A 21,327-nucleotide genomic window follows, 5' to 3' on the forward strand; every position below is an offset into this window, starting at 1 on the left:
AAGGTTCTAGGAACCAACAAACTGGAGTTTTCACTAAACAGGATGCCGATTTGCCATCCTGACTTCAGAGTATGATTGTAAACATACACCTGATAGTTGATGGTTACCCGGGTCTTCCTGTGTGCCAGGCACTCTCCCGGACATTTTACATGTGTCCTCTCAATTACTCTTCCTGACAAGCCTGTGATGTAGGTACCGCTGTTAGCTCCACTTCTCAGAAGAGGAGACGTGGCCCGCTGGCATGAGAAGTTACGTGGCGATAGTTTACAGTGTACCAAAGTCACACACAAGGCAATAACCATCGCAAGTCAAATCAACGGTATCGGTGTTGACTAATAAATTCAGAATAAAAAGAAAAATTATGCTTGTAAGACCTGAGACTGTGTCACAGAGAAGGAAGCAATTATATCTGAAGGATGGGCAGGATCTGCCCGGCCAGAGAGAACAAAGGTGTTACAGCTGAAGGAAACAGGGACCACGGTAGAAATGGAAAAAGGTGACAGGAGTTGAGGTCAGAACATGAAAGACATGGCTGGAAAGTCAGGTGAGGACCCGAGCGGGGGAAGATTTGGAGTCTGAAGGCATCTTCCTGAGGTTTCACAGATGTGGGCCATTCCCCAAGTCAGCCTTTTTTAGCTCATGATGCTCAGTGACACGGCAAAGCAGGGCCTGTGCCCAGATGGTCACCCGAACGTGGTAAATGGAAGGGTCTAAAAAGCCTCTAACAACCACTACCAGTTAAGGTACCTAAAATTTCAAACCAAAATTGACACACTGACCAAACGCATGTGACATATGATTGGCTAGATACGACCTAAAGCAATGGTTCTCAGATTCTGGAGAGCGGCAGGAACATTTGAAAAGCTTGTTACAGCAGACTGCCAGGCCCCACAAACCAGAGTTTCTGACTCAGAAGATGGACATGAGGCCTCTCATGAGGCCCATGAGAAGTTACATTTCTAACAAATTCCCAGGTGATGCTTAATGCTTCTAGTCCAAAGGCAAGAACTCGAGAACCACTGGCCTAAAAGAACAGAATCCAGAATCGGTAAATTCTGACTGAGGACAGAAAAAACCGTACACGGGGTTGTCTTAAAGAAGACATGGGGGACGCCTGGGTGGTTCAGTTGGTTGAGCCTCCGACTTTGGCTCAGGTCATGATCTCGCAGTCTGTGAGTTCGAGCCCCGGGTCGGGCTCTGTGCTGACAGCTCAGAGCCTGGAGCCTTGCTTCGGATTCTGTGTCTCCCTCTCTCTCTGCCCCTCCCCCACTCATGTGCGCGCGCGCGCGCGCGCTCTCTCTCTCTCTCTCTCTCTCTCTCTCGTCAAAAATAAATAAACATTGAAAAAAAATTTAAAGAAGACATGGGGCGCCTGGGTGGCTCAGGGAGCTAAGCGTCTGACTCTTGATCTCAGCTCAGGTCTTGACTTTTAGGGTCGTGAGTAGGAGCCGAGGAGCAAAGCAGAGGAGACTAGGGAAGTGGCGACATGCTACAACAACCAGGCTAGGCACTGAGAGTGTGGGCACTGGAAAGTAGCAACTTAGAACATTAGCTCTAATATAGTGAAGTCTGCCCTCCTGACACTTAAAAATACTGTATCGCCGTTCCCGAACACCATTTTGGACAAATCATTGAAGAAACTATGCCAGAACTGAACGGCAGGTATCACGTATGCAAGCTATTCTTGCTTACATTGGTCCTATAAGTGTATTTAAATAAAGAGAGGATTTACAAAGAAAATAAACGTAGTTTTATTCCTCTCTATTGTGTTCAGAGACGGGGGTAATACTAAAACAACATTCCTACAGTTAAAGTAAATGCCAATAATTCGTTAGTAAAAAACTATAGAACTACAAGGAGGAAAAAGGGTCTCCCATGAGCTAATAAAGTGATAATAATATTTGCTAGCCTTCCATGAAACACTAAATGCTGTCACGTTGATAAAGTCTGTATAATAAAAGCTTTTATTCTTAGTTGAGTTCTGTGCCAATTTTAAGATTGTATTTTCTATTTCACGTAGGTATTTCCCCCTTTATACAAAAGCTTATTGGTATTTCCTGTTCTTGTGACCCCCCCCCCCCTTTTGTTTCAGGTGTGTTTATTTTGAGAGAGAGACAGAGATTGCCAGCAGGGGAGGGGCAGAATCCCAAGCAAATTCTGCCCTCAATTTTGACATTTTGATCTTCTCTCTTTATTTATAAATACTTACAGTGTGAGACAGTTTTGAAACTCGAATTTACCTGGCTTTCAATATTTCTACAACAAATTCGGTAGGATATTTTCTTTTTTAAATAAAGGGAGTGGTGCCTTGCAAAACGCAAGGCAAGTGAATCCTCATATTTTACCTCTTGAGCACTCTGCTTCCTTTCAATTCTTCTGCAGAAACAAAGAGGAATCATGTTCCCTATCTCATACTTAAGTCTGGTTTCTTCCTATCAGTTGGATACCCACACATATCAAGGGAACACAAACGCTTGCAGGTTTCCATCTCTCAGACAGAAAAACATACCATGTGCAGACATGTCTGGTTCAACATATCATTAAATACATTGCAAGAGCAAAATGAAGCTGTTGTGATTAAGCCTTTCTATGAGGACTGGGAGGCTGATGAACTCCTGCTGTGTGAGGTCAGTGGCTGGAAAGAGGACACTGACCCACGTCTTTCCTTGCCCTCTCCGCTCCTTGCTTCGATTTCTGCCTAAGCAGTATGGTTTGATCTCAACTCATATGGAATTTACCAAAAAGATACAGTAAAGGCATCTCTTCTTACTTTTGGTATATGCCCCTAAGATATTACTTTTTTCCTGTTGAAAACTCGTTTTTAACAAAAATAAGTAAATCTGCAACTAACATAAACAAGCTAAATTACCATTGGAAAATTATTTGGCGTTGCTACAGAAAAGTGATGGAAAAGTAAACATTCAACATTTCAGAGGCACATATTGAGGCTGGAAAATTAGTAATCCGTGACATACTGAAGAGTTTTATAAAACTCAATTCACCTGAACGTCCTGAGAAAGTGACATAGATTAACTGAGCTAGAATTTTTTTCTTGAGTGTTTTCCAATTATAAAAGTAAACATATGGTTCACAGGTGTTCACATTTGTCAAAACTGAGTGATCTGTGCCCTTCATTGTATGTAAATTTTACCTTAAAAGAAAACAAAACAGTAAACACATACTGAACTCTGGTAATAATATGCATGCTGAAGTATTTAAGGGGAAAGATACTGACGCATACAACTTATTTTGAAATGCATCAAAACGGATTGATGGATAGAAAGATACACAGCTGAATATACATGTGACAAAATATTTGTATTAATGACAGAGACCCTAGATGGTAGATATGTAGATGTTCACTAGAAAATTCTTTCAACCCTTCTTTATGTTTGAAATTTTTATAATAAAATGTTGGGGAAAAATGTGAGATCTATGAAAAATATGGAAAACAAAGGAAGTAAAATAAAAACACCATACAGACACCAAGCAGACACCCAAAATCTTACTATATATGTTTTGTAGTTTGCTTTCACCACTTAGCAATATATAATGAGCATTTCCCCAGCTCTTTAAATATTCTCTCAAATGCAATGGAATTCTATTATACAGAGGTAGAATACTTTTTTCAGCTTTACTGAGGTATACTCAACAAATTGTAATATTTTAAAAGTATAAAACATGATGATTTTACTCTACGTACACACAGTGAAAAGATTCACACAATGGAGGTAACACATCCATCACCTTCCATATTTGCCTTTGTGTGTGTGTGAGAGATGTAGCGTAACTTAAAAGATAATCTGTTAAAGAACACTTGGGTTGTTTCCAGTTCTTCACCATTAATCATCTGAGATGAGCAGCTACTGTAGCCATCTTTCTGCATATCTCTGACTACCTACCTCCTTAGTATGAAGTCATAGAAGTAAAACTTCTGGCTCAAAGAAAGTAAATATTTTTAAAATTTTGATGCATTTTGCTAATCTCTTTCCAAGAAGCTTACCAATTTACACTCCAAACAGGAGTGTATCACAGATTATAGCTAACGTTTGAATTAAATGCTTCCATAAGTAAAATTTATAACTATTCTTTCTCCCAAAGAACAAAGGTTCTTTTTTTTTTTTTACATTTATTTATTTTTTGAGAGATATAGAGAGACAGAGCACAAGTTGGGGAGGGGCAGAGAGAGAAGGAGACACAGAATCTGAAGCAGGCTCCAGGCTCTGAGCTGTCAGCACAGAGCCTTACGCGGGGCTCAAACTCACAAACCGTGAGATCATGACCTGAGCCGAAGTCGGAGGCTTAACCCACAGAGCCATCCAGGAACCCCATAAAGGCTCTTTTTTAAAAGAAAGTCTATAATATGCAAAACTAGCATCCAAATCTTGGTTTCTAAATATCACAGTCCCAATTCTGGTACCCTGGATCAGGGACTCTTGAAGAAATGGATGATTCCAGGAATGAAGTAGGAACTAGATGAGCCTGGAAAATCTTGTGCCAGGAAGTAAAAAAAAATGGTAAAAAGTGACGGAGACATACCAAAGGGTAAAGGAGCTAACTTGAAGGGACTCTTACTTGCTCAATTGGGACAATTTAAGCTTGAAAGTAACAACAGTAATATAATGGTACATTTTCAATTTGAAAAAGAATCCGTAAGTCCACAATGAAACAATAAACAAATGAATGGGTGAATAAGTAAAGAAAGGAAGGCTCTCATTTATGCTAGAACTTTTCTTTCTACATAGTAACTGTCATAATAACATCTGGTTCAAACAAGAATTGCCAACAGATGCTAAAAGCATTGGGTAACACTTGTTGAAAGAAGATGTTTACATAGCCTCAGAGTATCTTCCAACAGCTTAATGATTAATTACAAAGAGTTTTCGGAAAAGGGTATTTTTACTATAGAGAAATTGGGTAAACCCTTCTTAATCAAAGGTTCAAAAGTATTAGTATCACCAATAACAAGACAAACTGACAAAATAGTCTCCCATTAAGATATGCCAAGGGCATATGACCTATGAAATATTTCTACCAAAACTACATTATCTTAAACTAGGCAAAAGGAAGGGAAAATCAGATAAACCCAAAATGAGGGCCATTCTACCCAACAATCCCATACTCTTCAAAAGAAATGTCAAAGTTTAAAAGACAAAGGCAGAGAAACTGTTCAATTAAACAGATATACAAATTAAACACAATATGTGATCCTGATTGGATCCTGGGTTGAAAAATTGCCATAAAAAGCCCTTACTGGGACAACTGACAAAATCTGAATATAGACTGTGAGGTAGGTAATATTATTGCATCAATGTTAAATTTTCTGATTTGATAGTTGTATTATGGTTGCATTCTTGGGAGATGCTGAAATACAGATGTTATATACACAGCATCTACAATTTACTCTCATGGTTCAATAAAATAGGAATACATACAACTTGATATATAAAAAGAAAGCAAATGCTGAAAAATGTTAATTAGTGGTGATTCTAGGGAAAGGATAAGCTAGAGTTCACGGTACTATTCTTGGGAGTTTTTCCCTAGGTGTAAAAGTTTTTTTTTTAATTAAGTTTTAAAGAACTACCTAGATTTTAAGTAAATTCCATTTTTCTTTCTTTTCTTCTAAATTAAAAAAGTAATATGTACTCACTAAAGCAGAGAAAAGTAATACATACTCACTAAATCAGAGGTCTACAAAAAAAAGCAAAAACAAAGGTCTTCTATCCCCTCACATAAGCAAAGTTAAGGGAGTCTGATATATATTTTCTCCACCTTTCACTAAGTTCATAAAACATATTTCATCAGATATCAAGTCACCTTAAAGAGGTACGTGAATGAGCTGCAAACATATTATTAAATGTCCCATTGCTTCTTGGCGAAAAAGTGACCAAGAAACAGAAGACTGAATCTACACATTGGAAAAACATCTAGAGCTTACTGCTTTTATCTTACTTAGAAAACACCCAGCCAGCAAGCCAATACATAGTTCACAAAGTAGAACAAAAATCAAACTAAGAAATGCATACTTCCTTTCCAATACCTCCCAACCCCTAGCCAAAATTTTTTACATCTTAAACTCCTGTTGATTCAAGAAGGAGGGATGCTTTGCAATAATTTACCATGTCTCTTTATCACTGGCAATCACTGGCTAAACCAAGCCCCAAAGCTGAAACTGAGTTTGTGTTTTTCCTAAAATTTATGAGTTATGCTCCTACCGTTTACTACAATCCACTCAGTTTCTGAACGATAACCATTTAGGTTAAATACCTACATGAGAGCAGGACTTGGCATTTTCCAATTCCTGCTTTCACCCCTGTGCTTTCCTAGGTCATTCTATTAGCTTCCTTAAAGATTAGAAAACAAAACAAAACAAAACAAAGGCGCTATGTATGGGGTGGGGGGAGGTGTGGAGTGAACACAGCAATTACTGTTTTCCTGTCAAAATCTGTTCTATAACTCAAAAAGTGTCGCATCCAACAATCATATAAGAACATGCTTGTTGTACTTAAGCATGCATGACCTAATGCTTACAAATATTAGCATGCTTATATACTTTTTTGAATATGAATTTGATGGAATTGGTTTATTTTCCATCTAACCTGGTCACCTACAGGTATCGGAATTGAGAACTACAGAACAGGGGGTCTGATTTCCTGGAATTCATTTGTCCCTCCTGAGGAAGCTTACTATGTTTTTCAAACCTCTATTTCTCCATCTATAAAATGGGTACAATAATGTTTACCTATAAAGGACTAAAGAGTTCACTAGATAAACGAAGCTAGGTTCCATCCAGAGTAAGACATGGTTTTACTATTTGGCTACTACGAAAAATGTGTTGATCAAGAAATGAGGGGGAGGAAACTTTCTATACAAAGCATGCTCCCGTTTTGTGCACATATGGGCTCCTTAATGCTTTCCACAACCTATAGGTACCCCAAGGCAGAAATAGCTTAGTCCTTCTGACCTGGCTTCAACAACTGGAAACTCAGCTGGTGATCACACAGTCACACAGCACTGCTGGGAGGAAACGCCACAAAGTGCTGCCATTTGGGTTTCCTTCTCTAATCAATTGCTACGGTTCACTGACAGCAGTTAATGAAAAAAAAAAAAAATGAAACCATTCAGGGGAGATTAAAATGTATTTATAGAAAAGTTCACTTTAAAAACAGACATCGAAAAAAAAAAAAACAATAATTAACCCAAGCAGGACATAAATAGAAATGACCAAAACAAGCTCCAGAGGGTAGCTGTTAAAAGCTATCAACGCCATGCCTGCAGGTCAGCTCCACAATTAGCTTCATCCTCCAGGTACCAAACTGAACATGGGGACCAAGCTGTGTCATATTCCTAAGGAAGATGAAGGGCCCACTAGGACCAGCCTAAGCCCCAGACTCTGGAAGCCAAGACCCTTTTCTGGTTTTACAAAGAAGACAGCTCTCTGTCCAGCATCTGTTAATTCTTCATTAAACAAAAACCATCACTGTTGGCTTCAAGTAGAGGTGAAATCCAAGAAGCTGGTATTGTTTATATTTCAGTAGAAAAACAATGCTTTTTAGTTTTTAAAAGACAACTCCTGATAACCACAGATTCACGAAACCCAAAATAAAAAGGGAATAAAATGTTCACACATTACTCTTTACTGACCCCTCTCGGCTGACCTAGGGAAAAGAAAAGCCTGAAGCCAAGGAAGGTCTGAAACCTCACCTTCCCCTCGAAGAGAGAGCTCAGAGAACATTCGGTCTTTCATGCCATGGAAGGAAACACTCTCCGTGCAGATGACCCCTAGAACTCAACCCTAAAGCACATGCGGCCGTGATTTCTATTTATGGGGCTCCCAGAATGGAAACTGGGAAACAGCCTCATGGATCGGCCCCAAAGGCCTCGCTCGCTAGGTCCCCGGCAGCCTGTGACCTCTGACTCTGTGGAAAAGCTTACATAAGTGCAATCGCCACCAGTTCTGAGAGCAGGGAAAGGCCTTACCTCTTTCTCTATTTTGAGCAGCTTCTTTACAGCCACCTCCTTGTCCTGGGATATCCATCTGGCTCGATATACACTCCCAAAACTTCCTCCACCGCAGTTTTCAAAAAACTGCAAGTCATCAAATTTGATTTGCACAAAGGAGGTACCGAGAGACGACATCTCATAATGACGAAGTATTAGACTTCCACAAAACCTGCAGAGACAGAGAAAAAGAAAAGTTGGATTATAAACATATTAGAACAAATCCTCTGAATGCTGCTGTAGGTAATGTGTAACAAGCACTGTGAAACTTCCAGAAAGAACCCTGAGGACTCAGGAACAAGGACAACAAGGCTATAAACAAATCAAAATGAAAACACTTACCCCGGCAGCCCATGCAAAAGTTGACAGCAACTTGTCCAGGCTCTGAAACACAGCTGTTCACAGAGCAATGGCTCAGATTTCTCCCCCGACAAAACCTGTAGCGGCACTTCCTGCACATCCCAAGGAGCTCTGCCTAAAGGCTACTGTGTCACCAGGTCTATGAGGGAGCCCTGACACACAGGAAGCATGCTTTCCACAGCAAACTTGCATAGCTCTCCCGGCATGTGAGGTATGCCGGCTCTCCCACGGTGTGCTCACTTCACACGAAATATACATCACCTAAGCAACAGAGCATCCTGCCCCAAGGAGAGCCCAAATGCCGCAGAGGGAACACACATACAGTGTTTAGATTCCAAAAGCAAGCGTTCAGCTCAGGGATAGCAAAGCTGGCCAAGTGTTTTCCACAAGTGGCTCCCTGGACTGTATACTGTAGCAGGACTTAATTAAAGAGAAGAAAATTTGCCCTTGATTACAATATTAAGTCATCCAAAACCTCTGCCAAGAGTGTAAAAAAAAAAAAAATATTATGTTGTTTCCAGAGGAACAGATTACCTCTCCCAGAGATTATTACGGTGACATTTTCTGCAGTCTAAGGAGTTTTACTATTCTCTGGGTAAGTGGTCATTCTTTACACCACATGCCAAACCACAGATTCCCAGGAAAAACAAAACAAAAACATACAAACAAAACAAGAAAGCAAGAAAATAAAGCACTAAAATGTTGAACCTGCATAAAAAGCAGGTGGAGAACAAAAGTTTGTATACAGATTCTTACCAGAATCTCACAGTGAGGGTGCAGAAAGACAAATGCATATGTATACAAAACAACTGGTCTGGGATCTTCATAACTGTCAAAGTCATGAGAGACTTAAAAAAAAAAAAAAAAGGAAAACTTCTAGCATATGATGACTAAATGCAATGAATGAACACTGACTGGACTCTGGAATAAAAAAAATCTACAGAAAGTATTATTGGGATTTTAGAGAAAATTGAACACTAACTATATGTTAGGTATTATTATCTTATCCATGGATAATAATAGTATTCTGGTTCAGTAGGAGGATGTCCTTGTTATTGGGAGATCTACTGGGAGACATATTTAAGCATTATACCTACAACTTAATTTAAAATGGTTCAAACCCCTGCTCCTTAATCTCTAAAAACAGGGCACCGGCATAGAGAGGAAGCAAATGTAACAAAATGTTAAGAACTAGTGATTCTAGGCAAAAGTTATATGAGTGTTTCACTATTCTTTCCATTTTTCTGTGGGGTTTGATTATTTTCAAAATAAAAAGGTGGAGGGGACAGTTTGTATCTATAAAATTGACAAAATTTCTTCATAAACAACTTGAAGCTTTGCTGAGTGATGTCCACAGTCGGCTCAGAGATCTTAATGTGCAGCTGACTAGCAATCCCATTTTAGGAACATCATGTCACTGAAGAATGCTGATTTTTTTTTTTTAAGCCCAATGTGGTGCTTGAACTCACGACCCCAAGATCAAGAGTCACATGTTCTACCTACTGAGCCAGCCAGACACCTCAAGAGTGCTGATTTCTTACATAAAGTCAAACTCTGCTCTATTTTGGGGAGAAGGCAAGAGAGAAGACTGTTTATTTATCCTAAAGTTTAAAAGCTTACTGTCTACACAAAAATACAGGGGTGGGTTGGGGGGAAGCCCATAGCATCCAGCCTTAGTCTATACATATATAAGTCAACAATTCACCTTACTAACTTTTGTTTCAGTTCACATTCAGTTAATCATAGAAAAGAAGAAAATTTGGAAAAAAATTAGGAATGTGCCAAAGGTAGGTACATAGAATATGCAAGCTAAGAAGTTTGTTCAATAAAAGGCAAAGCACTACTTGCAAGATTCCCTCCACGTTACAGATGCTATGTCCATCTATATTGTTATTAATTGCTTTTATTTTTATCAAAGTATAAAATAAAATGGGACTACAAAGCTTGTAATAAAAAAATAGAACTCTCCTGCTCCACCCCTCCCCACACCTTATTCTCTCTCCAGAGGGAACTAATTTCAACTCCTTTAGCATTTTCTTTTGCTATTTACCTCTGTATTTCTAAAAAGTGTGATCATATTGCTATTTCTTGATTGTTCCATTTCAGATGTTATCTATTAACTTCTCCTTGTGGAAAAAAGAATTTAGTTCTCATATACCCCCTTCACCTCTTTGCATAGAAATATGTCACACTTGCCCAATCGTCCCAGCTTCCAACTATATTGTAACATCTAGTTAAGTCAATAGTAGGCTGACAAAGTAAATATTCCTAGGAATGCTCTGTAGGATTCAATGACTTTTCCTTTCTTGGACAACTTTTTGTTTCTCCCAGAGTTATTAGTTGCTCTGTTTTTGTTATTTGCTTAGCTTTTTAAATACTTAGCACTTATTCACCTCATTAAACTAGCCTAAGAATGGCAAAACTCCTCTCAATAAAATAAAAATATCAGGTAATTTGGGGGAGGTTGTTCTATTTTTTTCTTAAAGACATTCCTCCTATACTCTTCATCTCAATTCAATCTGGCTGGAATGGTTGTTCTCTAGGCCTGACTTGGACTGGGACTTCTTTCACGGTCATCCTAAAATTTCCTTTACCTTCTCCTCTGTGAGAACCCCTCTGTTCTAGAATTCCCTGGTTTCTCTGTTTTGACAGTGTGTATCTCCCATTAGCAACCTAATAGAGTACCCAGAATGTAATTTTTTGAGAATCTGTGTGTCCTAAAATGTCTTCATTGGTAGCCTGGCTGAGTTTACAATTCTAGGTAGGAAATAATTTTCCTTATAATTTTAAAAGTATTACTTCATAGTCTTCTAATTTCTAATGTGGCTGTAAAGCAGCCTGATACTGCTCTGGTAACTAATCCTTTTCACACTATTACCTTCTCTCTGAAAGCTTTTAGGACCCTGTATTCATCTCTGGATGCCCGAGATTAATAGGGCATATTTAGGAATGAATCTTTTTCATTCATTGGGAGGACATTCGGTGAACTCTCTCAGCCTGTACTCCCAGTGAACTCTCGTCTTTTAATTCTGGGAAATTTTCTTGTGTTATTCCTTTACCACTTATAGCTACTTTTGCTTCTTGTTTTCTCATTCTCCCTCCACACATGGGGAACTCCTTGCAGTTACCAGTACATGGTACTCCTACCCCTCTCACATCTCCTTTCCTTTGCATAAGGGATTTCTGCTTTGAACGTCTTTCTCTTCTCAGGAAATTCCTGTCCCTAACTATCTGTTTCAAGTCTCGTGAGCAGAATTAAATTCTCCCTCTGTGCCTTAGCACCTTTCTTTACCTATTCATCTTTCCCACTTACTTCCCACCTTTAAGGGACCATAAATCCCTTAAAGGCAAAACCCATTTCCATTTACATCTGGATCTTCTTAAGCACCTAGTACACAGCCAGATACAATTGCACTGAATTTTTTCCATTCAAAAATTGCTGAATGAACAAATGAATGAATAAATAGTTTCTGGCTATTCTTCTGTTATCTTTTGCAGCTAGAAAGATTCCAATCAGACTAAAATCTGAGAACTGTTGCTTTTACAAGTTCCCCCAGAGGATTATGAGGCAAATCCTAATTTGGAAACTACTGCCTGGGATGCTTGGGAAACTGAGGATAAAATGTTTGGACTTCAGAATAAGGTGTCTAGGAGTCCAAAGGAAAAAGAAGAGGAGGAAGAAGGAAGGAAATTCTTTTCAAAACAAACCTAGAGATCTGAACCAGGATGATATCAATATGAATAAATCTAAACCTCAGGTACAGAGCAAGTCCAGGGAATATGGATGAACGGAGGTAGGATCAGTTACATTTGACACTGATCTAAAAGTGCCAGAGGAAGTTGATCTAGGAGAAGTGGGGTTCTCCAGGACCTTCACTCCTCAAGATGAGGCAATTAATCATATTCTTCCCCAGAATCACTGTTACTCACTTTGTGATACATCCTGCCATTTGGAAAAGAGCTATGTATGAATGGGACTATGTAATTATTTGAATGTTTTACTGAGACCATAAAAAATTAAGTCCCATCTTATTATGGAAGAGACTAACAATTCTGGGGTATAGGAGCACAGGTTTTAATTCCAGCGAGCTGGGCCAAATATCATGGACTGAGATGAAAAACCTAATTGAGATTCCCATTGCCGTCTATATGAGTATCAGACCACGTATAGGTTTCCCCAGCTATCTAAAAGTACAGCCTTCCCATGAAATCTTTTGTTAGCCAAAATGCTGTAAAGCAAAAAAGAAACTGCCATTAATTTACATGGAAAATTTTTGAATATTTCCGGACCCAAAAAGTAACCCCTCTTAAGGCTTTTCTGATACCTCAGGACACATCTTGTTAATGGATGCACAAAATAAATCAAGATAAAATAAAGTACAGATGCTCTCAAACACAGTTCAAAGCTATGACGGCTTGATGCTGAGCATGGTTCCAGGGAGAGAAGCTCAGGGTACGTGCTGCCTCTACAAGAGCTCACTGCAAAACAAATGCTGAATGCAATTTTCCCTTTTCACATTTTTTCCCTAAAAGTGAAAATCCTCTTCAGATTTCTTTCTGTTAGCAAAAATAGGTACTAATATAGGTCTTCCATAAAGCAAAGTGGTATAATGCAAATTTTCGAAAAGCAGAAGATACCTGTATATTTATTTTTCCCCTTGAGCTAACTCCCTTTAATTTAAAATCATTATTCTAAGAGGATCAACGTATGATCAGAAGAATGGCAAATGTGAGTTGCTGATTAATCATACTTACAGCATCTTGGGGAAGACTGTTACCTGATCAAATCACATTCTAATTTTTCAGATGTGTTCTCCAGTGAATACACATAAATTTAATAATAAGAGTCATCTATATAAATGTATTTACATGGTATACCCAATCAAAGGTTTATATCCCGCCATGTTAAAATAATTGCTTTTACACAAGAAAGGCAATTTTTCTCCATGCAACAATACCCAGTCCTAATTTGCTAGCATTTTAACTTGTTTCCTAAACTCTCACAGCTGCTTTAAATATTAGTAAGTATCTACCACACAGCACTGATGGGTAAGTTAGAGCAGGGACAGCACAAAACTCAGAGCATAACAGGGTGTCATAGCACTGAAAATGTTGAAAATCACTAATGTGATGGTTGAGTCCAATCGTTTGAGTACTTGAATAGTAAGACAAACCTTTTCAATTTTTAAAAATTTTCTTAAAATTGAAATTTAAAAAAGATTTTTAACTACGAAATTGCTGAAAGCAAACATATACGTGTGTGTGTATGTGTGTGTGTGTGTGTGTGTGTGTTACCATCAATGAACTATCAAAAGTGAAACTATATGGAGGCAGAAAACCTTAAGTGGAGTATTATTTGACTTTAAAGTTTTCAGCTTTCAAGTCCAAAAAAATGGACTTTGGTCCTGAATTAAAAACAACAAAATAAAACAAAAAAGACTAACATTCTAACATTAAAAAAACAAGATTTAGAATTAAATAGATAGGAGTTTGAATTCTGCCTCTAGCTCTTGGTAACCTTGAACCAATCACATTTTCTGACCCTGACATTTCCAACCCAATAAATAAAAAATCTGAAATCTCTTCCATTCTGTTATCAAATGTCTTCAAGTTGCTAGCTCAAAATTATGAAGTTTGCAGAGTATTACCTGACTTCTTTAATGAGTCTTACTTCCAAATACCACTATTCCAACACAAAAGCAGCATGGTCCAGGGGAAGCACCCCAATTAGATCCATTAGTGAATCTGAGCTTATTAGCTGTTAAACCTTGGCCCAGGCATTGTACCTCTCTGACCTCCATTTTCTCACTGGAAATAATACCCATCCTGCATAGTTGCTGGGGAGTAAGAGATGCCATGAAAGTGCCTGGCATAGTGCCCAGCACCTAGTACACAATACTCAATACATGGAAATTATGCTTCTCAAGTTATCTTTATAAGTCTTGTTACCATATTTAATATTTAGTCATCTACTCCTTCAGCTTTCACCATTGGGTATGCTTTCCTCAGTTTTCCTCCCTGTGTTTTCAGAATTGTTTTGTATCTCCATTAGTTTTGCAGAGCAATGATTAATAGATAAATGTACTATTGGTCCATGAATCCTTCTTACGTGCATATGTTTTAATTCTTTCTCACTGCTCTGTTTGCTGCTTTTGGTTTTGGCTATTTTTGCAAGATCTTATTAAGTAATTATAATTTTCTTTTAAATTATTTTTTCATAATGAGACTAAGTTATTAAAAGATGATAGTTTTTTTTTGTTTTGTTTTGTTTTGTTTTTATTTTTTTGTGTGTGTGTGTATGGCACTTTTTAAGATACCAGAGTTTTTAGGACCTATTAATTCAATGATAGCATTCACTTGGTACATTTCTAGAGTATACCTACTTCCATGGTGGCCACTGTCTTCCTTTAAATCTTATCTACTACATGTCAAATGGATTCAAGAAACTACAACCAGCTTCATTAAATACCTGTAAATCATAACTTCTTTTAAAATTAAACCCACCTTATAAAAGGACTAATAACTTTACTAGAAAATAGGTCTTTGGACTTTTTCTGGATTTTTCTTTTAGGTTTATATGGACCTGTGATTTCTGAATTCAGATTCTTCCTCTTTTTCTATCCCTAATTTACATTTTCCTTTTTCCCTTCTTCACAAAAGTTTATTTTTGATGCAGTATAGAAAAAAAAACTATTTTATTATGACCTAAATCTGACCAGAAAAAAAAAACCCTTTTATAAAACAGCTCTCGACAAATTATTTTGCCAACCTTGTTGCTCTAATATTTATTTATGCTAGTATTATTTCAGCCTCTTTACCACAGATTAGTGAATACAATAATAAAAATATGCTTTTTCATCATGTGTATTAAAACAATACCACTTGGATTATGGTTCTACAACTATTTCTTTCCTACAAGTCTTATCTTCAAAGCATGGGGAAAGCTGGAGTTTGGCGTATTTGTTCATAAGAGCAAGGTCAAAGATTCTAAGATTCTATTCTGGAACAGGACTGCTGTTCTACTGTTGTTTTTAAATCACTCAAAACAGATCTGTAAGACTCGCTGGAGGAGACTAGGTTGCAAATAGAACCAACAAGTACTTGTGTCTACCATAGATATCCCTTCCTTCCTCCAAGGCTTCTACTGGAAAACAGCATATCCTGTAAAGAACTGGCTGAACTCAGTGAATAGGATCTTTAGGCATGGATATCAGAGAGAAGTAGACTTTAAGAATCCAAAAAATAGCTATTGTTTCATTTTTTTTTCCTCTATGCTTCATCATACAAGTAACAAACCCCTCTAATTAGAGCAAAGGTTAAAATAAAAACGAGCTAGTTAAATGAAACATTCTTACTTGTACTTTAATATTTCAATTAATGAAAATAGACTTCCATGACATACTTCCTTGCCAGAAATGTCAGTTACTTGAGGCAAAACACTGGAGGAACAGGAATGTAGGAGACAGGGGCACTTATGGCACAGAAATACTGTGTGGAAATGTGTCTGTGCTCAAATAGAAGCCCAACTAGGCAACATGGAGTAGGTACAATCCATGACATGGGTCATGGCAGAGGTGCTTGTTGTGTTGAGCGACTGGAGGCATAGAAGAAAGCTGGACCAGAGTCTCTGAAGAAAATAAAGGAGCACTGAGACAGCACATTTCCATGGGTTGGCAGAAAGAGGAATTCACAGATGTTTGGGGAGGTGGTGGAGAAAACAAGAATAAACCAAGCTTACTTCAGTCAGCAGGCTCACCCATCCCCAAATGTGCTGCTTCTTGTGCTGCACCATTTTCTGTCAAATAGAAAGTATCTGACTACCCTAGCTGCTAACAAACAGGTACCATCTTGGACTAATTACCTGGAACAAATGTTCCCTGAGAAGGGTAAATATGACAGTTAAAACCTAGTAACCTCGACATAAGATGACAGCAAATGGGGATTGCTAAAACCAGAGAAGACCATGGAAGACCCTATATTATGTATCGATCCAGAGACAAAGCTAAAAACTACAGAGAGAATTCCTGGTTATTAGAATTACCTAATAAGAAAATATGCCACTCTGTCTAGTAGTGAGCTGCCTATCGCTGAGAGTGTTCAATGGGAGGTGGCCATGTGGAATAGGAGATTCTTGCAACAGCTAGAACAGCATGAATGGTTTTTAAGACCTACTCCAACCCTATGAGTATGTTATGACTAATCAACCTACTACAAAGTATGGATGGTATTCTTTCTCAGGGATACAGTCATGAACCTAAGAGTCCCTGGCAAAGTAAAGGAACAGTGATCAGCATCAGTAATGGAAATAATGGAGATGACTGGGCCATACTCCTCAATTTCTCCTCCCAAACAGGTTGAAAAGGTGAGCATCATATTCCAGATTTCTATCCTTCCACTATTCTTTCCCCTCTCCCCCACTTCCAAAGGCAAAAAGCTTTGTTCATGCTGAAAGCCACAGTATAACCACAGAAAATAAAAAATCTTTGGATGATGATATACTATTATTCTTTTCTCAGCAAAATGAAATTGCATTACCCCATGCAGTGGGCTGGGCTGCAAAGCTTAATGGCGCACATTCATTTATCAGAACGAGGCTCACGCTCCCCCATACGTGGAGCACCCAGCACTGTGCAGAAGGTGTATGAATAAATCCAGTTCCTACAAGACAATTTTACCTTAAGATCTAAGGGACCATACATGCCTGTACTGGTTTGTTCAGTAAAGTCAAACAGTACAGAAGAGAATGCAAAATTCACATGAGTTTTTAAGATTAAATACAAGATTTTAAAGAAAGTGCTTGCTTATATGGGAGTCTTTGTTTTATTTACGGGGATATTTACGGATCCCTGAAGAAATACATTCTTCTCCACAATAGGATACTTTGGTTAAAAAAAAAAAAAAAGTCTCATAAGCAGACTTTTTCCAAGACCTTTTAGATAATGATTCTTGCCTTCTCCTCTTGGTTTTCCTATACAAAGTCCAGAAAGAAGGAGGTTAGTCCCTGAAGATAAACTGTGCTCAAAGCCAGCTTTAAGAATGGTTCCAAGTAATTTTGGTTTAGCTTTTCCAGGTCATAATCTTCCCCTAGTCACACAACTCCTGAGTTCTTCAAATTCTTCATATATTTAAATGCATTAACTTTCAGATTCTTTCCCAAAAAAATCTCAAAGTTATACATAAACACAGAGGTACACAAAGCTGCTTTTCAAATCCTTATACTCAAAGCAGGGGAGTATCTATGAAAACCTCCCAGCCCTGCATACACACATGAAGTATGATTTGGGAACAGAGCCAGCTACCAAGAGCAAGCCTTACCTGGGTATAGGTGAGACAAGCAGCCTGCTCTGTGTCTGATTTGAGAATGTGGAAAACACTCCTTACTATTCAGTTATGGTGGCTGAAGTTTTAAGCTCTGGTTCAAGCATTACCACATGCTCATAAGCTTGTGCAGCAAGAAGGTTGTGCCCAATGTACACATGACAAAACTGAGGATGGGTATGAAAGTTGCCCAACCCAAGTGCTGAACTTACAAGCGACATGACTAGGATTCAAACTCAGGTCTGACTTCAAAGTCATATCTTTTTTTTTTTTTTTCCCCCGTATGTCTTTTTTCTCACTGTATCATTCTGCCTCTTCCTTCTAATCTGCCGTTTTCTTTAAACACTTTGCTTATTACAATAATCACTAGATTGCTTGTCATCCACCTGAAGTTCCATTTGAGGCTTTAATTTCCTATTAGCAATTGTGATGTGGGGTTAGGGTGGCAAAGCATGGCTGCTTTGTTCTCAGAGAATCTTCTACAGTGTTGGGATTATTTAACTGCTATTAGGGCATAATCGATGCTTCAGCTGTCCATAGGAGGGTCTGACACAAAAGCACCCATGTATCAGTCAGACCAATCTAAGCTCTAGCATTTATAGCTCTCTTTCCTTAACAGGTACAGTTTTCTGGTCACAGCTGGAACTCTGCTTATTTGTGTGTAGTGGGGCAAGGTTAATAGCCACGAAAGAAGTAGCCTAAATCTTCCCTGCAGTAAGACCAAAAGGTGCCTTAGCTGTTCCTATTACATTTAGATAGACAAGACACCCTCCCTGTCAATCTGTCCTGGGTAGAATAAAATGGAAAACAAATGATCCAAATTGATTTTTATTTTCAGTATCTCTGGATCCAGATATAAGGCTATCTTATTCCAAGAGGTACTATATCACCACAAAACACCTTTTTCTGGCTTAAAAAAAAAAAATCATTGATTCTCTCCTCTCTTTTCTTTGAATCTAACAATTTCTAAAAACTGTCCATTTTTCTCTTTTACCCCACACTAATAGCTTCACTCTATGTCTGACCTCTTTTCATGAAACGTCATTGTAATTTCGCCAATGTTTTCTCTGACTAGATTATTTACTCCACGCCCCTCATAACTCCTGTTTATAGTTTGGTAGCCCTGTCAAAGTCAGTTTCACTGCTCATTTCAGATAGGCACTCAGCCAATATATTGCCAATAACACTCATTCTTGTGCTAACTTAAAATACACAGAGCAGCTTGCCAAGTTTCCTTATTTGGCAAGAAGGTCCCTCAGTTCCCAAGATCTTTGACCATCCATTTTTAGATCCAAATCCTCCTGCTTAATATTTGGATATTTCTCTCTTTGTCTCTCTTTAATGTGTCTTATGTGTCCCCTAAAAGAGTAAGAAGAGATCAATCATCTTTCCTTTCCTAGACAAGGGCCCTTGTCATTGCACGGTGGTCATTTACTCTGGAATTATTACCATTATGACATTTGATTTAAATAATATCTTCCAGGTTAAAAAAAACTCGAGAAAAGTTATAGTAGGAATTATGCTGTGAAAGACTAAGAGTACACGTTGCTTTATAAGACCATTTTCCTCTACCTTAATTCACTGTTTCCAAACAAACCAAATTCACGTTCATTTGCAATCTCCCAAATCTCTCACTACTGTAGCCGGAACTTTAAACAAAGGCCAAAACCATAATTAAAATGTAGCTGTCACATATTCTTTTTTGAAAATCGAAAAACGACATGAAATTTCACTGTGGAGATGTAGGCCTACTACAAAGAAATCATTAACTGTCTTGAAACACCTGTTTATTTTTGTCTTTAAAAGTGACTGTGGGTTGGGATCCACTGCATCCTGACTGCTCACTTCAACTGAGGTCAGGAAAGCAAGAAGGCTCCCGGTAAAACAGGTTCGGGGATAAAACAGGAATATACTTCAGCAACCATCTGAGGCGATTCTAATACACCATTATTAATCGAGAGCTGCTTATTGTAGTATCATCCAGAGCGGGCCACTAAACGATGTTGCTTTCGTTATTAACAAAAATACTAATTAAGTCCTCCATAAACAGTGCTTATGCAGAGATCTCGAGGCGCATCAGAAACGCACATTTGCAGCAATCTAACAATGGGCTGCCCCGTTTTTTAGGCAATTCGAAGCCATCTCGCCGGGTCTGTATCAAAGTCGGTCTGCAAGCTGTCAGGAGCAAGCGAGGCGTGGCGGCGGCCTCAGCGCTGCCCTGCCGGTCTGGGCCAGGTCGCGGGGCCCGCGGACCGGGGGACGCCATGGGGGTCGCCGAGGGACACCCGGGTAGGGTAGGAGCTACCCTCGCCGGTGGCAGAAAGGGCCGCTGGAGGGTGCGGGCGGCGCGAGCCGCACGCTGTCCCGGGGAGGGCCGCTCGAGGTGGAAGAAGCCGCCCGGGCCGGGTGGAAAGCAGAAGTTAGTGGTCTCTCCTCGCAAGCACAGCCCTCTGCTGGGAAGTGGCCCGCGCCCTGCCCTGATTTGGAAGACTCGCGTTTCGCCTCCCAGAGGTGCCGGCTCGCCCGCTGAGAAGCCGGCGCTCGGGCCCCGGGGTCGCGGGCTCGGCCGGCGGGGGGCCCGGCGCACGGCGAGAGGAAGCGGCGGCCCCCGACGCCGGCGCCGAGCGCAGGGCCGAGAAAGCCCGACACGCGGCGCCCGCCCTTCCGGGCGCCAACTTCTGCGTGGGACCGGTCCGAACTTTGGGCCCTCTGGGCCGCGGCGCGGAACTCCGCGGGCGGCGGGAACGCTCGCTCCGGCCGCAGCTGCCCGGAGGGCCCTGGGTCGGGGAGGGTGCCGAGCGGGGCCCCGCAGGCCGTCAGGGCCTCGGCCCCGAGACGCCGGGAGACTCGCGAGCGCGAGGGGCCTCCGACCCACCTCGCCCTCCGCGGCCTCCGGCCTGGCCCTTACCTGGCTTCCGGGCCGGGCGCGAGCGACAGCCGGGGGCGCCGAGGCCCGCGCGCGGCGAGGGCAGGGACGGCGACCGGGGGTCGAGAGGACGGCGGCCCGCGCGGCTCCCACGCTTCCGCCCGAGTCAGGAGTTGAACATTCCGCCTCTCCGCCCCGCGCCAATGAGGAAGACAGTCGCGACAACAGCACCACCTACCTCCGAGCGCGGAACGGCGGGGCCTCCCTGCCCGCGCCGCTGCTCAGACTAGCGGGCCGGCGGGGCGTGGGGAAGCGCTCGGGCCTCCCGGGCCTGCACCCCCGAGGATTCCGTCCGCCCCGGCAGCCTCCGCAGCCCCGGATGGAGGAGCTGAGCGGGGAGCGCACTAGCCCTGCAGCGCGTGGAGGGGAGAGGGAGGCGTGCCTGTGGACCTCTCGGTAGCTTCACCTCATTTTAACAAGTTGACCCCACTTGTATGGTCAAGTCAGTCCTTTTCCAACAAATATTTACTGTGTCAGAGGCGCTGGGAGTACAAAGAGATGGGAGGCTGCTTCATACCTTGCAGGAGTTAATTATCTAGTTGGGAAGGAAGGGCACAGACCTGGAAAGATGTTTCTAGGAGATAGGGCTGAAGGCTGCCGCGATGGAACCGTAAGTAAATACCTACGGAATTGTGAGGAGGGGTCATGGTCTGCTGCCCTGGTTGGTGACTTTAACAAAACTGAGTTCAGATGAGAAGACTAGAATCCTTTTCACGTGTGAG

General features: G+C 40.5%; 1 protein-coding gene across 4 annotated transcripts in view; it reads right to left on the reverse strand.

Annotated features, from left to right (window-relative positions):
- MAP3K20 (mitogen-activated protein kinase kinase kinase 20) overlaps positions 1-20,889 on the reverse strand; it is a 191,713-nt gene extending 170,824 nt beyond the window's left edge. The window contains exons 1-2 of one of the 4 annotated variants that reach the window (XM_053907642.1): positions 20,784-20,889; positions 7,981-8,173 (exon numbers count right to left, since the gene is read on the reverse strand). In XM_053907642.1, the coding sequence (XP_053763617.1) occupies positions 7,981-8,139 (159 nt within the window). In that variant the 5' untranslated portion in view covers positions 8,140-8,173; positions 20,784-20,889. Of the gene's footprint in view, positions 1-7,980; positions 8,174-8,343; positions 8,739-20,587; positions 20,694-20,783 lie in introns of those variants that run through there. The other 3 variants (XM_053907644.1, XM_053907640.1, XM_053907646.1) reach the window with 3 other exon arrangements.
- Positions 20,890-21,327: the final 438 nt, after the last annotated feature.

This window comes from Panthera pardus, unplaced genomic scaffold (assembly GCF_024362965.1).
Source record: "Panthera pardus isolate Hobbes unplaced genomic scaffold, ASM2436296v1 HiC_scaffold_10, whole genome shotgun sequence".
Lineage (NCBI taxonomy): Eukaryota > Metazoa > Chordata > Mammalia > Carnivora > Felidae > Panthera > Panthera pardus.